Source organism: Cyphomyrmex costatus, unplaced genomic scaffold (assembly GCF_001594065.2).
Source record: "Cyphomyrmex costatus isolate MS0001 unplaced genomic scaffold, Ccosl1.0 scaffold135, whole genome shotgun sequence".
Taxonomy (NCBI): domain Eukaryota; kingdom Metazoa; phylum Arthropoda; class Insecta; order Hymenoptera; family Formicidae; genus Cyphomyrmex; species Cyphomyrmex costatus.
This window is the reverse complement of record NW_017275337.1, coordinates 1,267,768-1,284,960: the sequence shown is the minus strand read 5'-3', so window position 1 is coordinate 1,284,960 and position 17,193 is coordinate 1,267,768. Positions and strand designations below refer to the sequence as shown.

At 31.4% G+C, this 17,193-nt stretch overlaps 4 protein-coding genes across 7 annotated transcripts; 3 read left to right on the top strand and 1 right to left on the bottom strand.

The window, feature by feature from the left end:
- Window positions 1-23: 23 nt before the first annotated feature.
- On the top strand, window positions 24-1,532 carry Tfb4 (transcription factor B4). Of its 2 annotated transcripts, none has more exons than XM_018551199.1 (6): window positions 24-44; window positions 140-636; window positions 735-857; window positions 938-1,073; window positions 1,324-1,360; window positions 1,443-1,532. In XM_018551199.1, the coding sequence occupies exons 1-6, from the start codon at window positions 35-37 to the stop codon at window positions 1,516-1,518; spliced, it is 879 nt and encodes a 292-aa protein (XP_018406701.1). In that variant the 5' UTR covers window positions 24-34; the 3' UTR covers window positions 1,519-1,532. The 2 variants fall into 2 exon arrangements, with proteins under 2 accessions (XP_018406701.1, XP_018406702.1); XM_018551200.1 differs by having other exon boundaries at window positions 36-63.
- A 200-nt stretch (window positions 1,533-1,732) lies between these two features.
- Window positions 1,733-8,235, bottom strand: LOC108782779 (anaphase-promoting complex subunit CDC26). 3 transcript variants are annotated; one of them, XM_018551140.1, is made up of 2 exons: window positions 7,968-8,235; window positions 1,733-2,066 (listed from the first exon to the last, which is right to left on the bottom strand). In XM_018551140.1, the coding sequence occupies exon 2, from the start codon at window positions 2,060-2,062 to the stop codon at window positions 1,841-1,843; it is 222 nt and encodes a 73-aa protein (XP_018406642.1). In that variant the 5' UTR covers window positions 2,063-2,066; window positions 7,968-8,235; the 3' UTR covers window positions 1,733-1,840. The 3 variants fall into 3 exon arrangements, with proteins under 3 accessions (XP_018406642.1, XP_018406640.1, XP_018406641.1); XM_018551138.1 differs by lacking the exon at window positions 7,968-8,235 and adding an exon at window positions 3,032-3,155; XM_018551139.1 differs by lacking the exon at window positions 7,968-8,235 and adding an exon at window positions 2,643-2,855.
- Window positions 2,978-6,463, top strand: Ing3 (inhibitor of growth family, member 3). Its single transcript, XM_018551137.1, has 6 exons — window positions 2,978-3,050; window positions 3,883-3,954; window positions 4,067-4,426; window positions 4,661-5,084; window positions 5,386-5,584; window positions 5,656-6,463. Exons 1-6 carry the CDS (start codon window positions 3,023-3,025, stop codon window positions 5,770-5,772), a joined length of 1,200 nt encoding a protein of 399 aa, XP_018406639.1. The 5' UTR covers window positions 2,978-3,022; the 3' UTR covers window positions 5,773-6,463.
- A 6,537-nt stretch (window positions 8,236-14,772) lies between the features above and the next one.
- LOC108782844 (sideroflexin-1) lies at window positions 14,773-16,716 on the top strand. The gene is made up of 7 exons (XM_018551226.1): window positions 14,773-14,797; window positions 14,875-15,073; window positions 15,299-15,469; window positions 15,582-15,783; window positions 16,039-16,337; window positions 16,457-16,504; window positions 16,605-16,716. Exons 2-7 carry the CDS (start codon window positions 14,886-14,888, stop codon window positions 16,714-16,716), a joined length of 1,020 nt encoding a protein of 339 aa, XP_018406728.1. The 5' UTR covers window positions 14,773-14,797; window positions 14,875-14,885.
- The last annotated feature ends 477 nt before the right edge of the window (window positions 16,717-17,193 follow it).

Genomic DNA, 17,193 nt, shown 5'->3' with positions numbered 1-17,193 from the left:
TAAAGTTGTTTAAAAAAGAGAAAATTCCAACAAAATGTCGTCTGGTATATTAATATTTTTATTGTAATACTCATTATTTTATAAAATGAAATTGCGATTCGTTTGATCTTTATTTATTCATTTACTTATGAATCTTTAGAAATAGAGACGAGTTTGTTGGTGATCGTTCTGGATGTCAATCCGATGCAGCGTATAGTGAAGCAAGAAACCAAGATACTGTCACAATGTTTAGACTCTACAATTGTCTTTGCCAATGCTCACCTTATGCAATCGTCCAATAATGACTTGGCGATAATGTCATGCCATGGCCATGGTGCTAGATTTCTCTATCCTTGTGAAAACGCAATAGAAATAAGGCAGATGGATGGGCAGTACGAAAAGTTTTCCATGGTAGAGCGCACAGTACGTCAACAATTACAACAGGTCATTAATGAGATATCCATGGATGATCCATTGAACACAGAGAGTCTCATCTCTGGTGCACTCAGTATGGCGTTGTGCTACATCGCTCGATTAGAGCGAGAAAAGGTTGCTGGCCAGAAGTTACATCCTAGGATGCTGGTGATTACTGCTAGCAATGATTCAGCCACACAGTACATGAACTACATGAACATATTCTTCACTGCACAAAGAATGGTTTTTATTTCTCTTTCTTCCTCTCTCTCAGATTTTGATATGGTTACAATAACAGAATTGATAACTTGTAATATAGAGATCTATCTGATTACTTTTAGAATGTCATTTTGGATGTGTGCAGCTTGGATCAGGAGCTGACTCTCTTACAACAGGGTTGTGATATTACTGGTGGTAATTATCTGAAGGTGCCACATCTTGCTGGATTACTGCAGTATTTATTGGTGAATTGTGCATGCTTAATTTTATTAATACAAACGCAATTATTCTGTATGATTCATTCTTTTTTTTTTTTATAATTTAGTGGGTTTTTCTGCCAGATCCCAGTGTTAGGTCAGAATTGGTTCTTCCTCCACCAGTAAAGGTGGATTATAGGGCAGCATGTTTTTGCCATCAAGAACTTGTCGACATTGGATACGTTTGTTCCATATGTTTATCAAGTGAGTATAAAATTATATCTGATCAATAATATTAAGAATCAATGTAAATAAATGGCTCAAGTTATTAAAATAAAAATCATATTTTTCTAATGAGGACCACGAGCCATATATATAAGCCCTTATTAGAAATATATAATTTTTAATATTAAGAATATTTTAATTAATATGAAACAATGTAAGAAACAATATATAAACATAATATTAAACATTCTTAAGTTTATTCGTATTAAAAAAGTACTATTATTTTTAGTCTTCTGTAAATTCAGTCCAATATGCACAACTTGCCAGTAAGTTTCTTCAACTAATATTTTTTAATTATATCATATATTAAAATGATATACCTTAAATGATAATTATGAATTTTTTAAGTACGGTGTTCAAGATGCCAGGACCTATGCCAATGAAGATGAAAAAGAAGAAGAAGAACATTGATATCGTCCATTAATTATATATTTCACACATAGCAATTACATTTTGTAAATAAAAACAATGTCATCTTATAAAAACAATTTAAGATTATGATTTTTTTTTTATCATAACCAGTGATTAATTGTACAGAATTCATTAAATTGAATTCATTATTAGACTAAAATCATTATAATGAATTCATTAGATAAAAAAGATATCTATTTTAATAAATCATTTTCGAAAAGGTTTAATATAAATTGTATCTATGTATAAATGTATCCAACTGTTTAAAATCAAAATTATGTTGGAATGCATAATTTGACTATTGTTTATTCGTGCTGTGATTCTTGAATCGACTGCTATGTTGTGGCTCGATTGTGCGCGGATGGATGTTGCGGTACATAACCAATACGCTCCTGGATCTCGCTCTGAGGAATCTTGCCTCCCCACGTGGGTGGGTTTATGGACGATGCCGCTTTTCTTTCGGGATCCTTCTTAGACTCGTGTGCTTTTCTTATTTCCTCATACACCTGCAGATCATCCAAACGCATTTCTATCCGAGTTGGACTTCGTCGTATCATCTCACTGAAAAAAAAAAAGGAATAGTATTACATTTTTTGTGTATATAATGAATCTTATAAGAATTTAATTAAAATTTAAAAAATAATGATCCGCAAATGTATGTGACTTCTAAAACGCTTTGTACCTTTTCCGAAAAATCAAGAATGTGAGTACAATACAAATATGCAAATCAAAAAGAACAAGAATAAATCACATAAGACGAAAAGAAGCAAAATCTTGTTTTTCAGCTTTCTTTTCCGATATACATACGAGTATATCGGAAAATGTCTAATCTATTTTTTGCTTCCTATTTTTTCTCTTACTTTTTTCCTTTTTCTCTCTTGTTGAGACTGTTTGAGATAATCACGGTGTTTTGTCTCTTTCGAAATTTGTTAATTTTTACTTTGGGCAACAGAAAATCAAGAAACAGAATAAGAGATAAAATGTAAGAAGCAAAGAGCATCGTAAAAAATTATACGAGTTTGAATTTCGCTGAAATTGTGTAGTGCTCCAAAATGAAATGAATATAATATCCCCCAGATCTGGGCACTGTACTCCTCGATACGTCCCTGATATCTCCCGCATAATATGGTGACATACGCTGGCTGGGTGCGACGATTCACCAAATAATCCCGAAGCAAGGCTACTTCGCACGAGCCTCGTCGCTTGACAAAATCCGTCGTAGCGTAGCACACGGTAGCGGCGTTCGCGCACTTAAAAATTTCAAGCAAATGTTCCAGGAGTCAAGATTGAAAGCGCTGAAAACGCGCTAAGACTCGCAAGCTGAAAGCGCCCCGAAAATACGAACAAATACGAATGCGGACTGCAGAGGGGCCGGACACGCGGGGGTACGCTTTCGGTCGGGCAGCGCGTTTCCCTGCAAACTCCCGCGGAATTTTGCGGCAATTTGCGGCTACCCGACGACGTCCAGCGGCTACTAGTCAAGTACATCAATCGCGGACAATCGACGGCGCGGGAAGATGCTTTACCTCGAAGATTACGTCGAAAGTGCGTAGGAGAAATGACACGGCTCGCTCGTACAATCCTAACCTCTTCGCGTGGCGCGCGCCTAACCTAAAACCATCTAGAACTTCGCGGGCCGATTTGTTCCACGACGAATGCAGCCATTTTTGTTTACGTTCCGCGGGCCACGACCCGCGCCTCCTTTTGCACGTCGATCGCGCCCTAGTCCTGGTCTTCATAAAATGCGACGGGGAAAGCGCGTTCGCTTGACAATGCGATCTCGCGTAGAAAGGTTAGGCGCGATGTTTCGTCGACACGCTTGTTGCTATTGCCAAGATAAAAAAGAAAGTAACAAATTGTCATTTATGTCCACGGCCCGTTCATCGACATACAATTTCATTGTTTAGAATTAAAAATTCATTAAAAATCTTTCCTTTCTGGAGTACAATTCCAATATAAATAGTCGCTGTTCTTTTTTTGTTTGTCTAATATGAGGAAATTGGTAATAGAATATTGCCAAAAGATACTAATTTTACTGAACTTGACGTTACTATAAACTAGTGAAGTAAATAAAATAGTTTAATTTAAGATCATGTAGCAATCGAAAGACTTATTACAATATATTGAGTACTTTCTATGACATAGGTGACACAAATGTCATTCTATTTTTGTCACTTAAAGAAAGACAAGAAAGAGAAGACAACGTTTGTGTCATCAACTCATAACGTTAAATAGAAAGACATCTATTAATTACAGAGATTATTAGGAGTAGAGTATAAGTAAATTTGCAAGAATAAATAACTAGTTCAGAAATAGTTATCTTATATCAAATGTAAAACTAATTATCTTTTAGCTAATGTATGTCTTATGGTTGCAGTGATCGAGCATCTTCCACAAGAGCTACGGGACCGATTTACAGAGATGAGGGAGATGGATCTAGGTGTACAAAGTATGTATTATTTGATCTAACAGAGATAAAAATATAGTTACATATATTTTTATGAAATGATAACAGTTACAAAAAAACTGTAAAATATAAAACTAACGTCAACTACCTTCAGATTCCATGGATAGCCTGGAGAAAAAAGTGAAGACGTTTTTTTCCAATGCCAAGAAGATGAAACCCAGTGAAAAGGAAGCAGAGTACGAGGCTATTAGAAAAGAGTATTATAAGACTTTGGAAGATGCCGATGAAAAAGTACACCTAGCCAATCAGATGTACGACTTGGTAGACAGGTACTTGAGGAGGCTTGATCAGGAGCTACACAAGTTTAAAATGGAATTGGAAGCAGACAATAAGGGTATCACCGAAATCTTGGAAAAGAGATCCTTAGAATTGGACCAGCCACCCACGAATAGCAGCCAGAAAGAAAATCGTTACAATTTTACACCGAGCAGAACGCGAGATAATCATAGCCATTGTAAATATAGCATCTCTAATAATGCAATGTAGTATTTAACTTAAATAGCTTTTAACTTGAAAAACGAAAGCGTTATTACATCAAACTGTCAAAAACGTCGATATTACTAGAACACTCCAGGGTAATTTTTATAAAAGTTACTGATTACTAATTATATAAACTTGTAAATGGAATAAAATTAGAATACATATAACAATCTTTAGATGTAATCTTCAAATTTTACGCAAATTTCAGCTCGATCGGAGAAACGACGGGACTCAAATGCATCTTCCACGTCGGTCGAAAAGAGGCTGGCGATTGAGAAGCTACCAGCAACAACGAGTCTACCGGAGTCACGGCCGGCGTCAGCGAATTCTGCGCCTATTATCGCAACGAATAGTGTCACGCCGACGCCGACAGCAATTGCTAATTCCGTAGGATCAGTATGTTACAATCTCGGTCATATCGGCGCCGGTGGTAATGCCATTGCGGCAGCCGCGTCACAGGCAATTGCGGCCACGCAATCAATGCAGCAGGGTAGACGCTCGGCTAGTTTAAAGGCAAGTTATGAGGCCATTAACACCGGTGGCGTACATGCTGCGGAATTCAGCAGGGAACTGGCCGGCGCGGCGCAAACCGCCATCGCCGCTATCCAGGAGACTACAAAGAAACATAAAAAGTACGTAGAACGTGTGTGTAACGAAGAAGTTAATTATATTTACTTAAAATATATTAAATCGCTTCATATTTATAAGTTCTCTTTAAATTTCAATTTGGGTCAAAAGATTAATTATATCTTAGTTGAATCAGAGATGCTTTTAAAATGGATGTTTTAAAAAACTCTCTGCGGTTCTCGAGAAACGCTTTAGATTCGAAATCTTTGTTAAATTAGAGAAACTTTACAATTTTGTATTTTATTTTATAGAAGAATTTTTTGTATAGTAATTGTTTAAACAACACATTGCTATTACAAATTCTAGAAAAGTGACAGCTACCGTGCCGAGTTCGAGCGTGATCGCAACTACAGTGCAACAGCCCGTGTCGCCACCAGTGGTTACAACAACCACGCAAGTAGTAGATCCGGACAATCCGGATTGGACATACGATCCGAACGAACCGCGCTATTGCATATGCAATCAAGTTTCGTACGGCGATATGGTGGCTTGTGACAATTCAGACGTAAGACCTGTCGACATGTACAAAAGTATATACATATACAAGCGAATAGATTTATTATGATCGCTTTTTAGTGCCCCTTTGAATGGTTTCATTATCCATGCGTGGGGATCACTGCGCCACCTAAGGGGAAGTGGTACTGCCCTCAATGTACGTCCTCGATGAAAAGACGTGGCGGACGGAAGAACTGATTAGGTGAGAAAAAGAAGAAGCTAAGAAAAAACCATGTTGACCACATTAAGAAAGCATCGCTGCTACTACCTCTTAGATACTGTCCGTCAAGTACCGACTTAGTTAGAAAGCTGTTTTTAGCTCTGATTTTGTATAACTTTTTTAATGTGCTGTTTTGAGTCTGCGTCATCATTTTGATCTTCGGTCTTCTCTTTTCGTAATATGATCGAGCATATAAAAATAACAATGTTATTCTATCAAAATCTCGAACATCTAATGAATATTACGCTTTTAAGGCTTTCACGGGTATTTTCTTTAATTATACCAGAAGGTTTGAGGGTTATTGCCGTGTCTTTCTTCATTATTAATCCCAACGTTTCGTGAACGTATCAGCGCACCTCTCGCCCTGATGAAATGAACGGCATGGTTCACGAAACGTTGGCATTAATAATGAAAAAAGACACGGCGATAACCCGCAAACCTTCTGGTATAATCTAATGAATATCGAATTGAAAGATTTTGTAAACATCTCAATGTGTTTCGTATACTGCCGTTACCTCCCAGCAATAAAGAAAAGGGGGCAATGTGAATAGAAGGTTAATTCGGAAAATATGAGAATCGTTATAATGTATTCTTCGACGAGAATTTTAAATTGACTGCTTTTCCTTAAAAAATTTAGAGTTAGATATTAGCTCCTTAACAAAGAATTTCCCGACAAATTAGACTGTAAATAAATTAAGAAACTCGGTTTTTTAAAAGTAATTTTAAATGAGTCTTTAACAGAAAGAAGTTTAATAGAAACTTAACTTTACGTAAAATTTAAACTTGCAGTATTTAATATTGAAAATTATAAATTTACTTTTTTTGATGAAGAAAAACTGAATGAATGAATTTCGAATTCTTTTGACAATAGCGACTGTTTGGAAGCTCCTTTATAAATAAACTACTAATTTCAAAAGGAAAATTGTAGCGAATATTAATGTGTAAATAAAATATCTATACAGTAAGATGAATATTGCCAAAATGAATTGTTATATATTTTTTAAAATAATTTAGCATTATTTTTATATTCACCAGCACAATTCGAATTTATTTCAATTTTCCCTCTCACTAAAAAATCACGAGGTGCAATTTATAATATACGGTTCGAATTTTATTTCATGCATAAAAATACTTGATTTAATTACATTTACAATTGTTTATGCATTTTCCGGAAAATTCCTCTTTGCAAAGCTTTATAATTACTTTATAGTTATTGTATTAATTATACTTAATTTTGAAGACTATTCTAGTAATCTCCTTATACATACATAATAATTCTTTCTTAAAATATTTAATAAGCAGAAGAAAAATCATAACAAAATGAATATGATTATGGAAGTAATAAGAGATATCTCCATAACATATGTTTCTAATTTCATTTTATTATCGCAGGCGACTTTGCACTATTTAATAGTACATGCGTGATACTAATATATATTATTCTTATATCGACGATTGTGAAGTATCTCTATGGATAAATCCTATTCGCCAATATTGTCTCGGAATTAATGGATAGCCGAGGTTTCGTAACATTTTCAAATGATTGGCTGATATTTATAATCAGTTTTTATATTTAAGAGCGCTTAAATATAGTTTTAAGATGTTATAAATTAGAGCTATATTACTCTCTTAAGACGTTATTTAAGATGATTTTCTCTCTAAAATAAGAACCGATTATGAATATCGATTTTTGTGTATCTATCTGTACGTTTATATTTTTGTTTCTCTCTCTTGTTCGAGAAATTGAATTGCAAAATACAAATTCTCGCACGCGCAAATTGCTGTTTCGAACGACTATCTAGCCTTCCACTTGACGCTCACCACGCCCTTGAAAGTCATTTGTTTATCAAATGTAAACTAAGAGCAAATAATACTCGCAAGCACATTATGAGCGCCAACTGGAATGCACTTCTAAATCCTGAGAGTTGTTTAAAAGCAAAATTGTAACGAAATAATTGATATATAAATAAAGTGAATCATAATATAACAGAGATGAATATCGTTATCGGTATAAACATTTTCTGTCGATTAGTCATCATTTATTAGTCCACAATTCGAATCTATCTTATCTTTATAATGTATCTTAATCTGTCTTTTTCGTTGCAAAATCTTTGAATGTAATTTAATGCATTTCATTTCGCGCGAAAATAGTTTATGGCGACAATTTACTTACAACTACTTGAAAATCTGTCCTAATGTTCGTCGTTATTTATGTCATTCTCGAAGATGAAAAGTCCGGATTTGTTCAAAGCAGACAAAAAATAATGGAACCACAAAAAGATATTGCATAACAGCAAAAGCATTATTAAGGTTAGCAAAATGAGCACTATACATATTTTGCAATCCATTACGCTGGGGTGCATTTGTCGCTTCAAGTCACCGAAAAGCTCGATCAGAATAAACCGTAAACACACTGAGCACAGCACACATCGAACGCGCAATTTAATAATTATTATCGTGGTCTCGGCAACTCTCGATTGTATGAATATTTTGAAGGATCCCGAATTTTACGCGTGCTTCACATCAATGCTTTCTCGAGATTGACGAACGATAAGAGCAGTTCGACGTTCGAAGTAATTTATATTCGTTTCTATTCGCATGTTTATATTTACGTTTCCATCGTTCTCAGCTAGCACATAAGATTTGAATTCTTGTACAATGTACATACGTGTATAGAAAATGGTACGGCTGTTTCAAGCAACTTATCCGAATGAATTCCGGAAGCATTGATTTTTGGAATAAAGACTTTATTGTGAACAAATAAAATGAACAGTGCACAGAAACAAATGATAGCGATAAAATCGATCGCATTTATTCTATAGCCGTTCTTTTCATGTTTTCAAACGTAAAATTTTTTTCATCTCATTATAAAATTATTAGATACTAGTCAATGAACACCCCGAACCTCATTTCATGCACGAAGATATCAAAATTAACTTACCAATCGCTTGAAAATTTTTCGAGCCTCTTCCTGAATATTTCCATTATAACAATAAAGATAAAATGAAGGGCAAATACGAAATTTGGTAATAAATATAGTAATTAAAAGAATTTACATGCAAAATTACAATTTGAAATTAGAATATAATTAAATAAATTTTGATATAAAAATGTAAACATAATGTATAGTTCTTTTAATTGCTATTTATTACCGAATCGTATTTGCCCTCTTTACTTTATCTTTATTGTTATTTTGACTTCGATAGCTTTGTTTATTATTAATTTATTTTTATTTCCATTATCTCTTTTGAATATAAATTGAGGTACAAGTTTAAGCATATGATTATTTAAATTAATTAGTAAAGAGTACATTTACTCTATCAAATCCATATCAAAATCAATAATGCATTAAGTACGAACAAGAAAATAGTAACGATATTTAAAGTCTCTATTTCATCATTTTCAATCATTTTGTTATTAGTTGTTTGATTATTGCTTTAAATTATGGAATAATTCGAATTAATACTGTCAACAAAAGTATTACTCATGGATACTTTAACAAAGGTTTGAAACTTTGTTTTACGCATTAAAATATTAAATCAAAATTTACTTACAATTAAAATTGTCCAATTTTCTTCTTCGAATAAAATTGTTAGATATCTATGCTGGATATCTCTCAGAAAAGGATTAGAACTGCAATTTTTATAAACATAAGAAGAATAGTCAAACAAAGCACAAGTGTGGTAGTGGACATAAATAGTAGAAAGATAAAAAAAATTCTAGGATGTCCATTTTACAATCTTTCAGTATTTATTATCTCAATTAACGAAAAATTTAAATTAATAACATAAACACTATTAATAATAGTCGCCAAACGCGCAACTAATTTATTATAATGATTAGCAATTTTTCGAGTCTTGGAAAATAAATATTTCGTATATTTATTAATATTTCTCAAAATAATTTATTATTTCACCGATAAGAACTTCGCAACGAATAATCATATTTCTGTTTCTCCGTTAGTTATATATTTTTATTACACTCTCGTTCTCTCAAATATGAAATTAATGAATAATTAATTAACAAAAACGGTGTAGCTAGAATTTTTAAGTAATTTTTTAAATTTCGAAATTTTCCATTATAGTGGAAGTCAATAGTGTTAAATAGATTAATAAATATAGTAAATATTTTTTACTTACTCGGTAAACATTTTTTTCTCGTTTAAGAAAGTGTCAACTTAAAAGAAAATTTATTCACTTGTTTATAAACTCCTTTGAAATCCTTCCGGAATTATGTCATTCCATTAAAACATTCAAAAATTTTATTAGATTTATAATTCAATATAATTCATTATATTTTGTCAAAGTAAATAAAGAGCTATAATTAACAAAATAAAATACAAACATAATTGTCATAGCATTTTGTTATCGTATGTTTATATTATTTCAAGTTGTCGAAAGGATTAATAATAAAAAGCTTTTATAATAATATTAATACCTTTAATATTAGTAATTAACGACTTCAGAAGCTTCTGAAAGGCATCATCTACTTTGCATTATTTCTTAAAAGCTGAAGATAATCTTGGCTACGAGAATTACGCAATATTTGAAACCCTTTGGAAAATGTATTTTTTATATAAATTTATATAATAGTAATGCTTTAGTTCTCGTTTTATGTTGATGTTATTTCTGAACTATTGTATATGAAATTTAAATGCACAGTAGACGTTTTTTGAGAGAAATCAACATAAATTAATTTTTTGAAATTTGAACTGATATACAATTAGTGAACAATTTACAGACAAGGTATTTATAGAGATAAGTCATTACATCTATTTCAGTGATTTACCATTGTAATATTTACAACAATTTAAAATAATCTCATATTTATAATATATAGTCTAATTTCTATTTTTCCGCATGCAATAAGTTCGATAAACACAAGAAAATATGCATTAAATTCGTTTTTTCATAAAAGCTATTCATCAATGATTGATGAAAAGCTTTTCATCAATTCTAGATTCACTCACCGGATATTTCAAATTTTTTTTACAATGCTGCAGACTATAATATAATTCCATATTCCGTAGTCATATTCCGTTTTATTAAATCACTTACTTTATTGTCATTTAATATAAACACAATCAATGTTATATTTATAGATAAAAATCTTAATATTACAGTTGGAGTCATGATAAAGTGGTTAAAAGGCATTGCTTCCTGAAAGTATTCCCCAATTGTTAATAGCAATAAAAAAAATTGTAGGAAAATCACAATATCGGTATTATCATCTATAATCCACATTTCATCAGTTTATTCTCTCAAGCTAGAACTTACATTAACAATGGCAACAATAGACTAAGCATGTGAATTTATTGACAAACTTTATATCATTCGTACTTTGGAAAGTTCTAAAGGACACGAACTGCTTTGCATGTTTTCCGAAAATTGGCAAATTTACTTATTGACAGTAAATTTCGCTGGTAATAATCTCTTTGAAGATTTGAACAATCATGCAATTGTCATATACTTATAATGATCACATATTTCATCCGCATTTATATTTAAATTTATCTTTCTCCTTTATCTATATAAATAGTATATATTTTAATGCATCGATATAGTATAAGTAAACTGAAGTTTGCAGAAACACAGAATTGTTTCAATAAATTATAAAATTACATTTATTCAATTTAACCGAATGTTATTTTACTATGTGTTTTTTTTTAATATTGTCTTATTTATCTCGTCACATTTGCAGATCTTTCTGTGCTCATCCATTACAAGTTTACTAAATATATATAATCAATACACGCTGGAAATTTTATTACAAAAGTATGTATTGACTTAAGATTCACTCATTGATTATTTTACCATTATTCATCTCTATTGATATATATTATACAATTATATTTTTACAATAGATGAGAAAATTCTGTCTAAGTAGTAATATATATGTATAATATTATCATTATCAGAGATATGAAATATAATCGTATTATATTTCGGAAAAAGGATAATATTTTTTCTACTTGTTATATCTAATTATCTTTTATAGTTATATGTTATTATCAAAATAGTATCGAAAATTTTGACTCACGATGTTAACAATTGTATTACACTGTACACGGGATTTATTTATATATCTACAATTCGATTGTGTGGACTTAAAAATATTTCATGTAGAAGATATTAAAATTAATCTGTTTCATAATAGAGAGAGTGTGTAAAAGTATGTACATTTTCAAAAAATTAATTATTTCGATGATGAAACTTTTGCTTTGTTTTATTTTAAAGCTCGTGTATTTTTTAGTTCATATTTACGTATACATTTATATTTGAGATGTCGGACGCAATATTTAAACATTAATAATATATTAATAATGTTTGTCCTTATAAGGTTAATCTATATCTTAATAAATTCTGAAGATAATTTTGGCTACAAAATTAGCGAATAAGTGTTTAAACTTTAAACAAAACATGCAAAGAAACGGATTTTGTCTATAAATGAGTAATCAGATTTTATCGATTAATTGATTCCAATTTTTGTACATTTAAAAGCAATTATAATCTCTAATTAACTTTTTAATCTCTAACTTATTGTAATTTTTATACATTCGCTACATTACTAAATACGTTTTTTTTTTTTCATAAAAATACTACTATGAGATTTACTTACCCGATGTTTAAAAATCTTCCATTTCTATTCGATTATTTTCGATTAAATTAGTAATCCAGTTTGTAACGTAATTTACAATATACCACGCAGAAAGCCAACAGACCCAAGCTAATAACAATGTCAAGAACTCATACGTAATGACTTTTATTAAAATTTCGTAGTCTGCCATGAACGTTCAATGTTTCTAGTCGTGAAAATTATAGACAGTCTCTATTATAGCGATAACAGTTTGATGGCACACGTTTCGCAAATACTCATGTCTGCAGGCGCTTTTTGCAGAATTTATAACACGACACAACTACAAAAGCAAATATTATATTATACTTATTGAAAAAAACATTGAAACTATCATATATATTATTTTCACTTTATAATGTAATCTTTATTTTTTATCAACAAACAATATTTTTAAATAAAGTTATTTATTTATTTAATAAATTATCAATTTCTTAAAAATTAATACTTTAATTTTATATAACAATTATCAAAACATTTTAAAATAATGAAAAATATGAAATATAAATTGTTAAAAGTTAAAAATTAGTTTATTCAAGTCTTCGATTCAAATGAAATAAAATACTTTAGTATTGACTAAAGTAAAGCATAGAAAGTACACTCTAAAACGCTAAGACAAATAATGTCATGTCTACACCGATCGATAACCATAAGGCTGCATTCAGAATCATCGTCCAGATATATAGCCAGATAATCCAGATATTGTTTTATATATATATTCTTGTTTAACATTTAGTGAACAGCAAGGATAAAACGACATCTGTATGCATCCAGACGATGATTCTGAACGCGGCTCTGCTGACTAGCGAAGTCACGTGTATGTTACGTGACAGCGATCACCAAAATGTTAATTGTTCACGTATTTTATTATCTACTGTTTGATTGAGTGAATCACGGAGAATTTTAAAAGATAAACAGAATCTGCCTTAGTTCTCAAATATTAACGAATCTTGCTAATCTTGTGCTGCAAAAATTAATAATGTTTATTCCGATAATTATTTTATTTCGATCAATTATAATTGCCAATCCCTAGATTCCTTACAGTAATTTAATACTAGAAAAAATGATTATAATTATTCACTTTGAATATTAAAAACACTGTATTCAATGCTTTTAATAATAAAAATAAGTAATTTGTAATAATTAAATTGGATTTCTGTAAGAGATGTCTCTGTAAATACAACTTGAATTGATCTCTCTTATGATTCATTAGATAAATAATGTACGCTTCTATTCTCGTTTTGCGTATGTATAAAATTAGCAATTAAAAAATTTACTTACCAATCACTTAAATTTCTCCGAATCTTGTTGAGAATTTCCAGAATAATTTATCATACAGTCTTCAGTATCTTGCTCCACAGTGTATAACATCGAAGTATACAACAACCCTAAGATATCAAGTATGAATACCAAGATACGAAAATTTACAATTGTAATAATTCACCACACATTTCCATGTTTATCGTATTAAGTTATTACGAAAATAAAGTTAAATTTAAAACACCTAAAACGATTAGCATTATATGTGTGCGATTTACTATCGTGACTTATACGTCACACATCAACCGTATATGTAGAGTCCTATAAGAGGACAAATATTATCTGTTTCGCATCAAAATGTTTCTTTAGAAATTAGTATTTTGCCAATAAATGCTACTTTCTCATGTTTTGTTCATGTAGGGACATTTCTGAGATACTGAACGCAAAATTCGAATGCCTTCACACCAAATGCCTTCCGCGGATTATTATTAAAACAAATTTTAAAAAATGCCAAAATTAATGGAAAAATAATATAAATTGTAAACCACGAGAAATATGTCATTTTAAAAAATAATCACATTTATTTTGAACAATTATTTAGGCATTTCTGCTGTATGGATTATAGGTAAGTATAAAATGCGTAATCTCCTAAATTGTTTTTTGTTTGAGAGAAACATTTTTTATAAAACTTATATAAAAAAATTCAAGATATTCAGAAATTTCTATACTTTTTATACACTCTGTATTACTACACGTCCTGAAAATAGATAAAAACGGTTGTCAAAGCAACGAGTATATAGTAAAAGAATGAAACCAGCAGTCTGCCTCTTTTTCTTTCTATCTTAATATTGACATGTAATATAGAAAACGCATAATATACCTTATCTATTTAGGTCAAGAGAGTTTTGATTTTAATTTCATGATGTACTGTCAAACACTATCGTGACAAAGTATACCATTTACATCAATAAATAAGTGCTATGAGCCAAAGAATATGTCGGAAATTAACATTATTACGCACCGTTTATATCCTTAATCTGTCTAAAATTGTCAGCATATCTATTTAAAAAGTTGATTTAGCAAAATCTTTTTTGCATTTATCGTTGTCGTGTATGTATATTTTTGTTTATACCAGTATATTTTTAATCATAAATTCGAGCTGTCACAAATAACAAGAGAAACACTAGTTGAACTGATAATGAAGAGGAAGGGTAGTGATCTTGGAGATAAATCCGATGAAGGCAGGATTGACATCGATAAACCACTTTGGAGCCAAGACACGTACCTCGGAAGATGGATGCATTACGCCTTCATCACCGATTGTCGCACGGTACTCGTTCCAGAGAACAAATTATGGGAAGCAAAAAAGCTCTGCGAGGATTATAAGTAAATTAGTACAGAATTCTTTTTCTGAATTAAGTTCTTTTATCAATTTAATTAGCAAAATTTTCAAATTTTGACAAAATCAAGTTTATTGTATGAAAAGTTAATAAAAAGTAATCCTAATATAAGAAATACGATTATCAAATGTTAAAAAGTTAATATTTATTCTTATTGTGCGAGGTAATCAACGCACATTAATGTGTGCGTTGATTTTGTTCTGTCATTCAGGGCCGGGAAGGAACCGAAGGGCCTACAGAGAAAGGACATAATCTATGCGAAGAAGCTCAGAGATAGCGCCTTTCATCCCGATAATGGCGAGTTTATGCACGTAATAGGACGAATGTCCTTCCAGCTGCCCGCTTCTGTCACCCTCACCGCCGCCATGTTGACCTTTTACAAGTTAGCTTTCTGCGCAAATAATAAATATAATGTATCCCACGTTCACAAATTCTCGGTCAATTTTAATTCAATTTTCTATTTTTATCGCGTCCACGCTATATGTTTCTGTCAGATCCGCCTTCGGCATGATAGCATGCCAGCTGGTTAATCAGGGTTTCAACGCGTTTGTCAATTACACCAATCGGAACGCATTGAGTGACGATCCGCAGGATACCGATGTTATCCAGCAGGCGTTCATGCTCGCCACTGCAGCAAGTTGCGCGGCCGCTTTAGGATTTAGGAAATTGTTTTCCGGCAGAGGAACTCTTGTTACAGTTAATTTATTTTAATCTAATTTCTTGTTCCATCTCCTTTCCTAAATTTACTATTCCATTTAAATACAGACATTCAAAAGACGTCATTGATCAATTATTTTAATCGCCCTACATTCAAAATGACTACTACTGATAAAACTCTGTAAAGTCGAAAATCTAATACAATTTGAACTTTTTAATTTTAAATACCAAAAAGTATAATTATAATCGAGGAGTGAAAAAAATCGATGATTCAAAAGATTATCTTCCTCACAGAGATTCGTTCCATTTTGCGCGGTGGCTGCCGGCAATATGGTAAATCTCCCTATTATGAGGCAACGGGAGATCGCACGGGGTATACCAATATTCGCCAAGAATGGCGATGACGTGTGCATCATGAAGTCGCAAGTGGCCGCTGTCAAGGGTATTTCTGAATGCATTCTCACAAGGATAATAATGGCTGCGCCCGGAATGTTAATGATCCCAGTTATTACGCAACGAATGCAATCATATTGTTTCTACCAACTTCGTCCATGGATCACTTTTCCCGTCGAAATCGGTTTATGCACGCTCTGGTAATTCTCATAAAAATGATGTTGCGCAAATCCGCACAAATAACGTATGATAAAATATTGATAAATTACCTTTCACGCATAAGTAATATTTTAAATAATATTTTCTCGTTCCTTCTTAGTTTGTTAGTCATGATCCCTTCGGCACTCGCCATTTTTCCGCAGAAAAAGTAAGGAATTTAAATGAATTCTGAATAGTTTTAAATAATAAAAAAATTATAATTTTTAAAATCAGGAATGTATAGTGTATTAACACGCTTTTCTATTAAGCTCGATGAAATCGGAACTATTAAAAAAATATCCGGAGGAGTACGAAATATTTCGAGAGAAAATGGGTCAGCGCAAACATCCTGATAAAGTTTACTATAATAAGGGATTGTAGTTAATATAAATAAATATGAAATATATATAAATATAAAATAATTTATTTTATAAAATAAATAAATATATATATATACTGTTATTAGATTTTTTACGCAATCTATAAAGTTTTTATACTACCGAATTATCAAATGGAATGATAAGAGCTGTACAGGCAAAATAATAGCTATTCAATTATCGAATAACATTTATTAACACAACTGTCATCACATTACTATGTTTTTCAATAATATATGTAGTAAAGTTTTTATTGTATCACTATATATGGCAGCATTTTTACTTTCGACAGGCGTCTCAAAATTTAATAATATTAATAACATTAGGTAACATTTCAGTGCATAAATAACATTATATTTAAAACATACGAAATTTATAAATTAACGTTAAGATGCCTGAGAAGAACAATTAAGCGCTTATTGAAATAAAATTATTGCTACGATTTGTAATTATATACGTCGGTAAAGCACCAATTTATATT

What these genes read in the sequence shown, in the direction of transcription:
- LOC108782779 (XM_018551140.1), bottom strand. Translation starts at nt 2,062, where the DNA reads ATGATACGACGAAGTCCAACTCGGATAGAAATGCGTTTGGATGATCTG.
- LOC108782844 (XM_018551226.1), top strand. Translation starts at nt 14,886, where the DNA reads ATGAAGAGGAAGGGTAGTGATCTTGGAGATAAATCCGATGAAGGCAGG. An exon ending in GCCATGTTGACCTTTTACAA is followed by an intron (nt 15,470 to 15,581) that starts GTTAGCTTTCTG and finishes TGTTTCTGTCAG; the next exon opens with ATCCGCCTTCGGCATGATAG. An exon ending in ATCGGTTTATGCACGCTCTG is followed by an intron (nt 16,338 to 16,456) that starts GTAATTCTCATA and finishes GTTCCTTCTTAG; the next exon opens with TTTGTTAGTCATGATCCCTT.
- Ing3 (XM_018551137.1), top strand. Translation starts at nt 3,023, where the DNA reads ATGCTTTACCTCGAAGATTACGTCGAAA. An exon ending in CCTCGAAGATTACGTCGAAA is followed by an intron (nt 3,051 to 3,882) that starts GTGCGTAGGAGA and finishes TTATGGTTGCAG; the next exon opens with TGATCGAGCATCTTCCACAA. An exon ending in ACTACAAAGAAACATAAAAA is followed by an intron (nt 5,085 to 5,385) that starts GTACGTAGAACG and finishes TACAAATTCTAG; the next exon opens with AAAAGTGACAGCTACCGTGC.
- Tfb4 (XM_018551199.1), top strand. An exon ending in GATTACTGCAGTATTTATTG is followed by an intron (nt 858 to 937) that starts GTGAATTGTGCA and finishes TTTATAATTTAG; the next exon opens with TGGGTTTTTCTGCCAGATCC. An exon ending in CCAATATGCACAACTTGCCA is followed by an intron (nt 1,361 to 1,442) that starts GTAAGTTTCTTC and finishes GAATTTTTTAAG; the next exon opens with TACGGTGTTCAAGATGCCAG.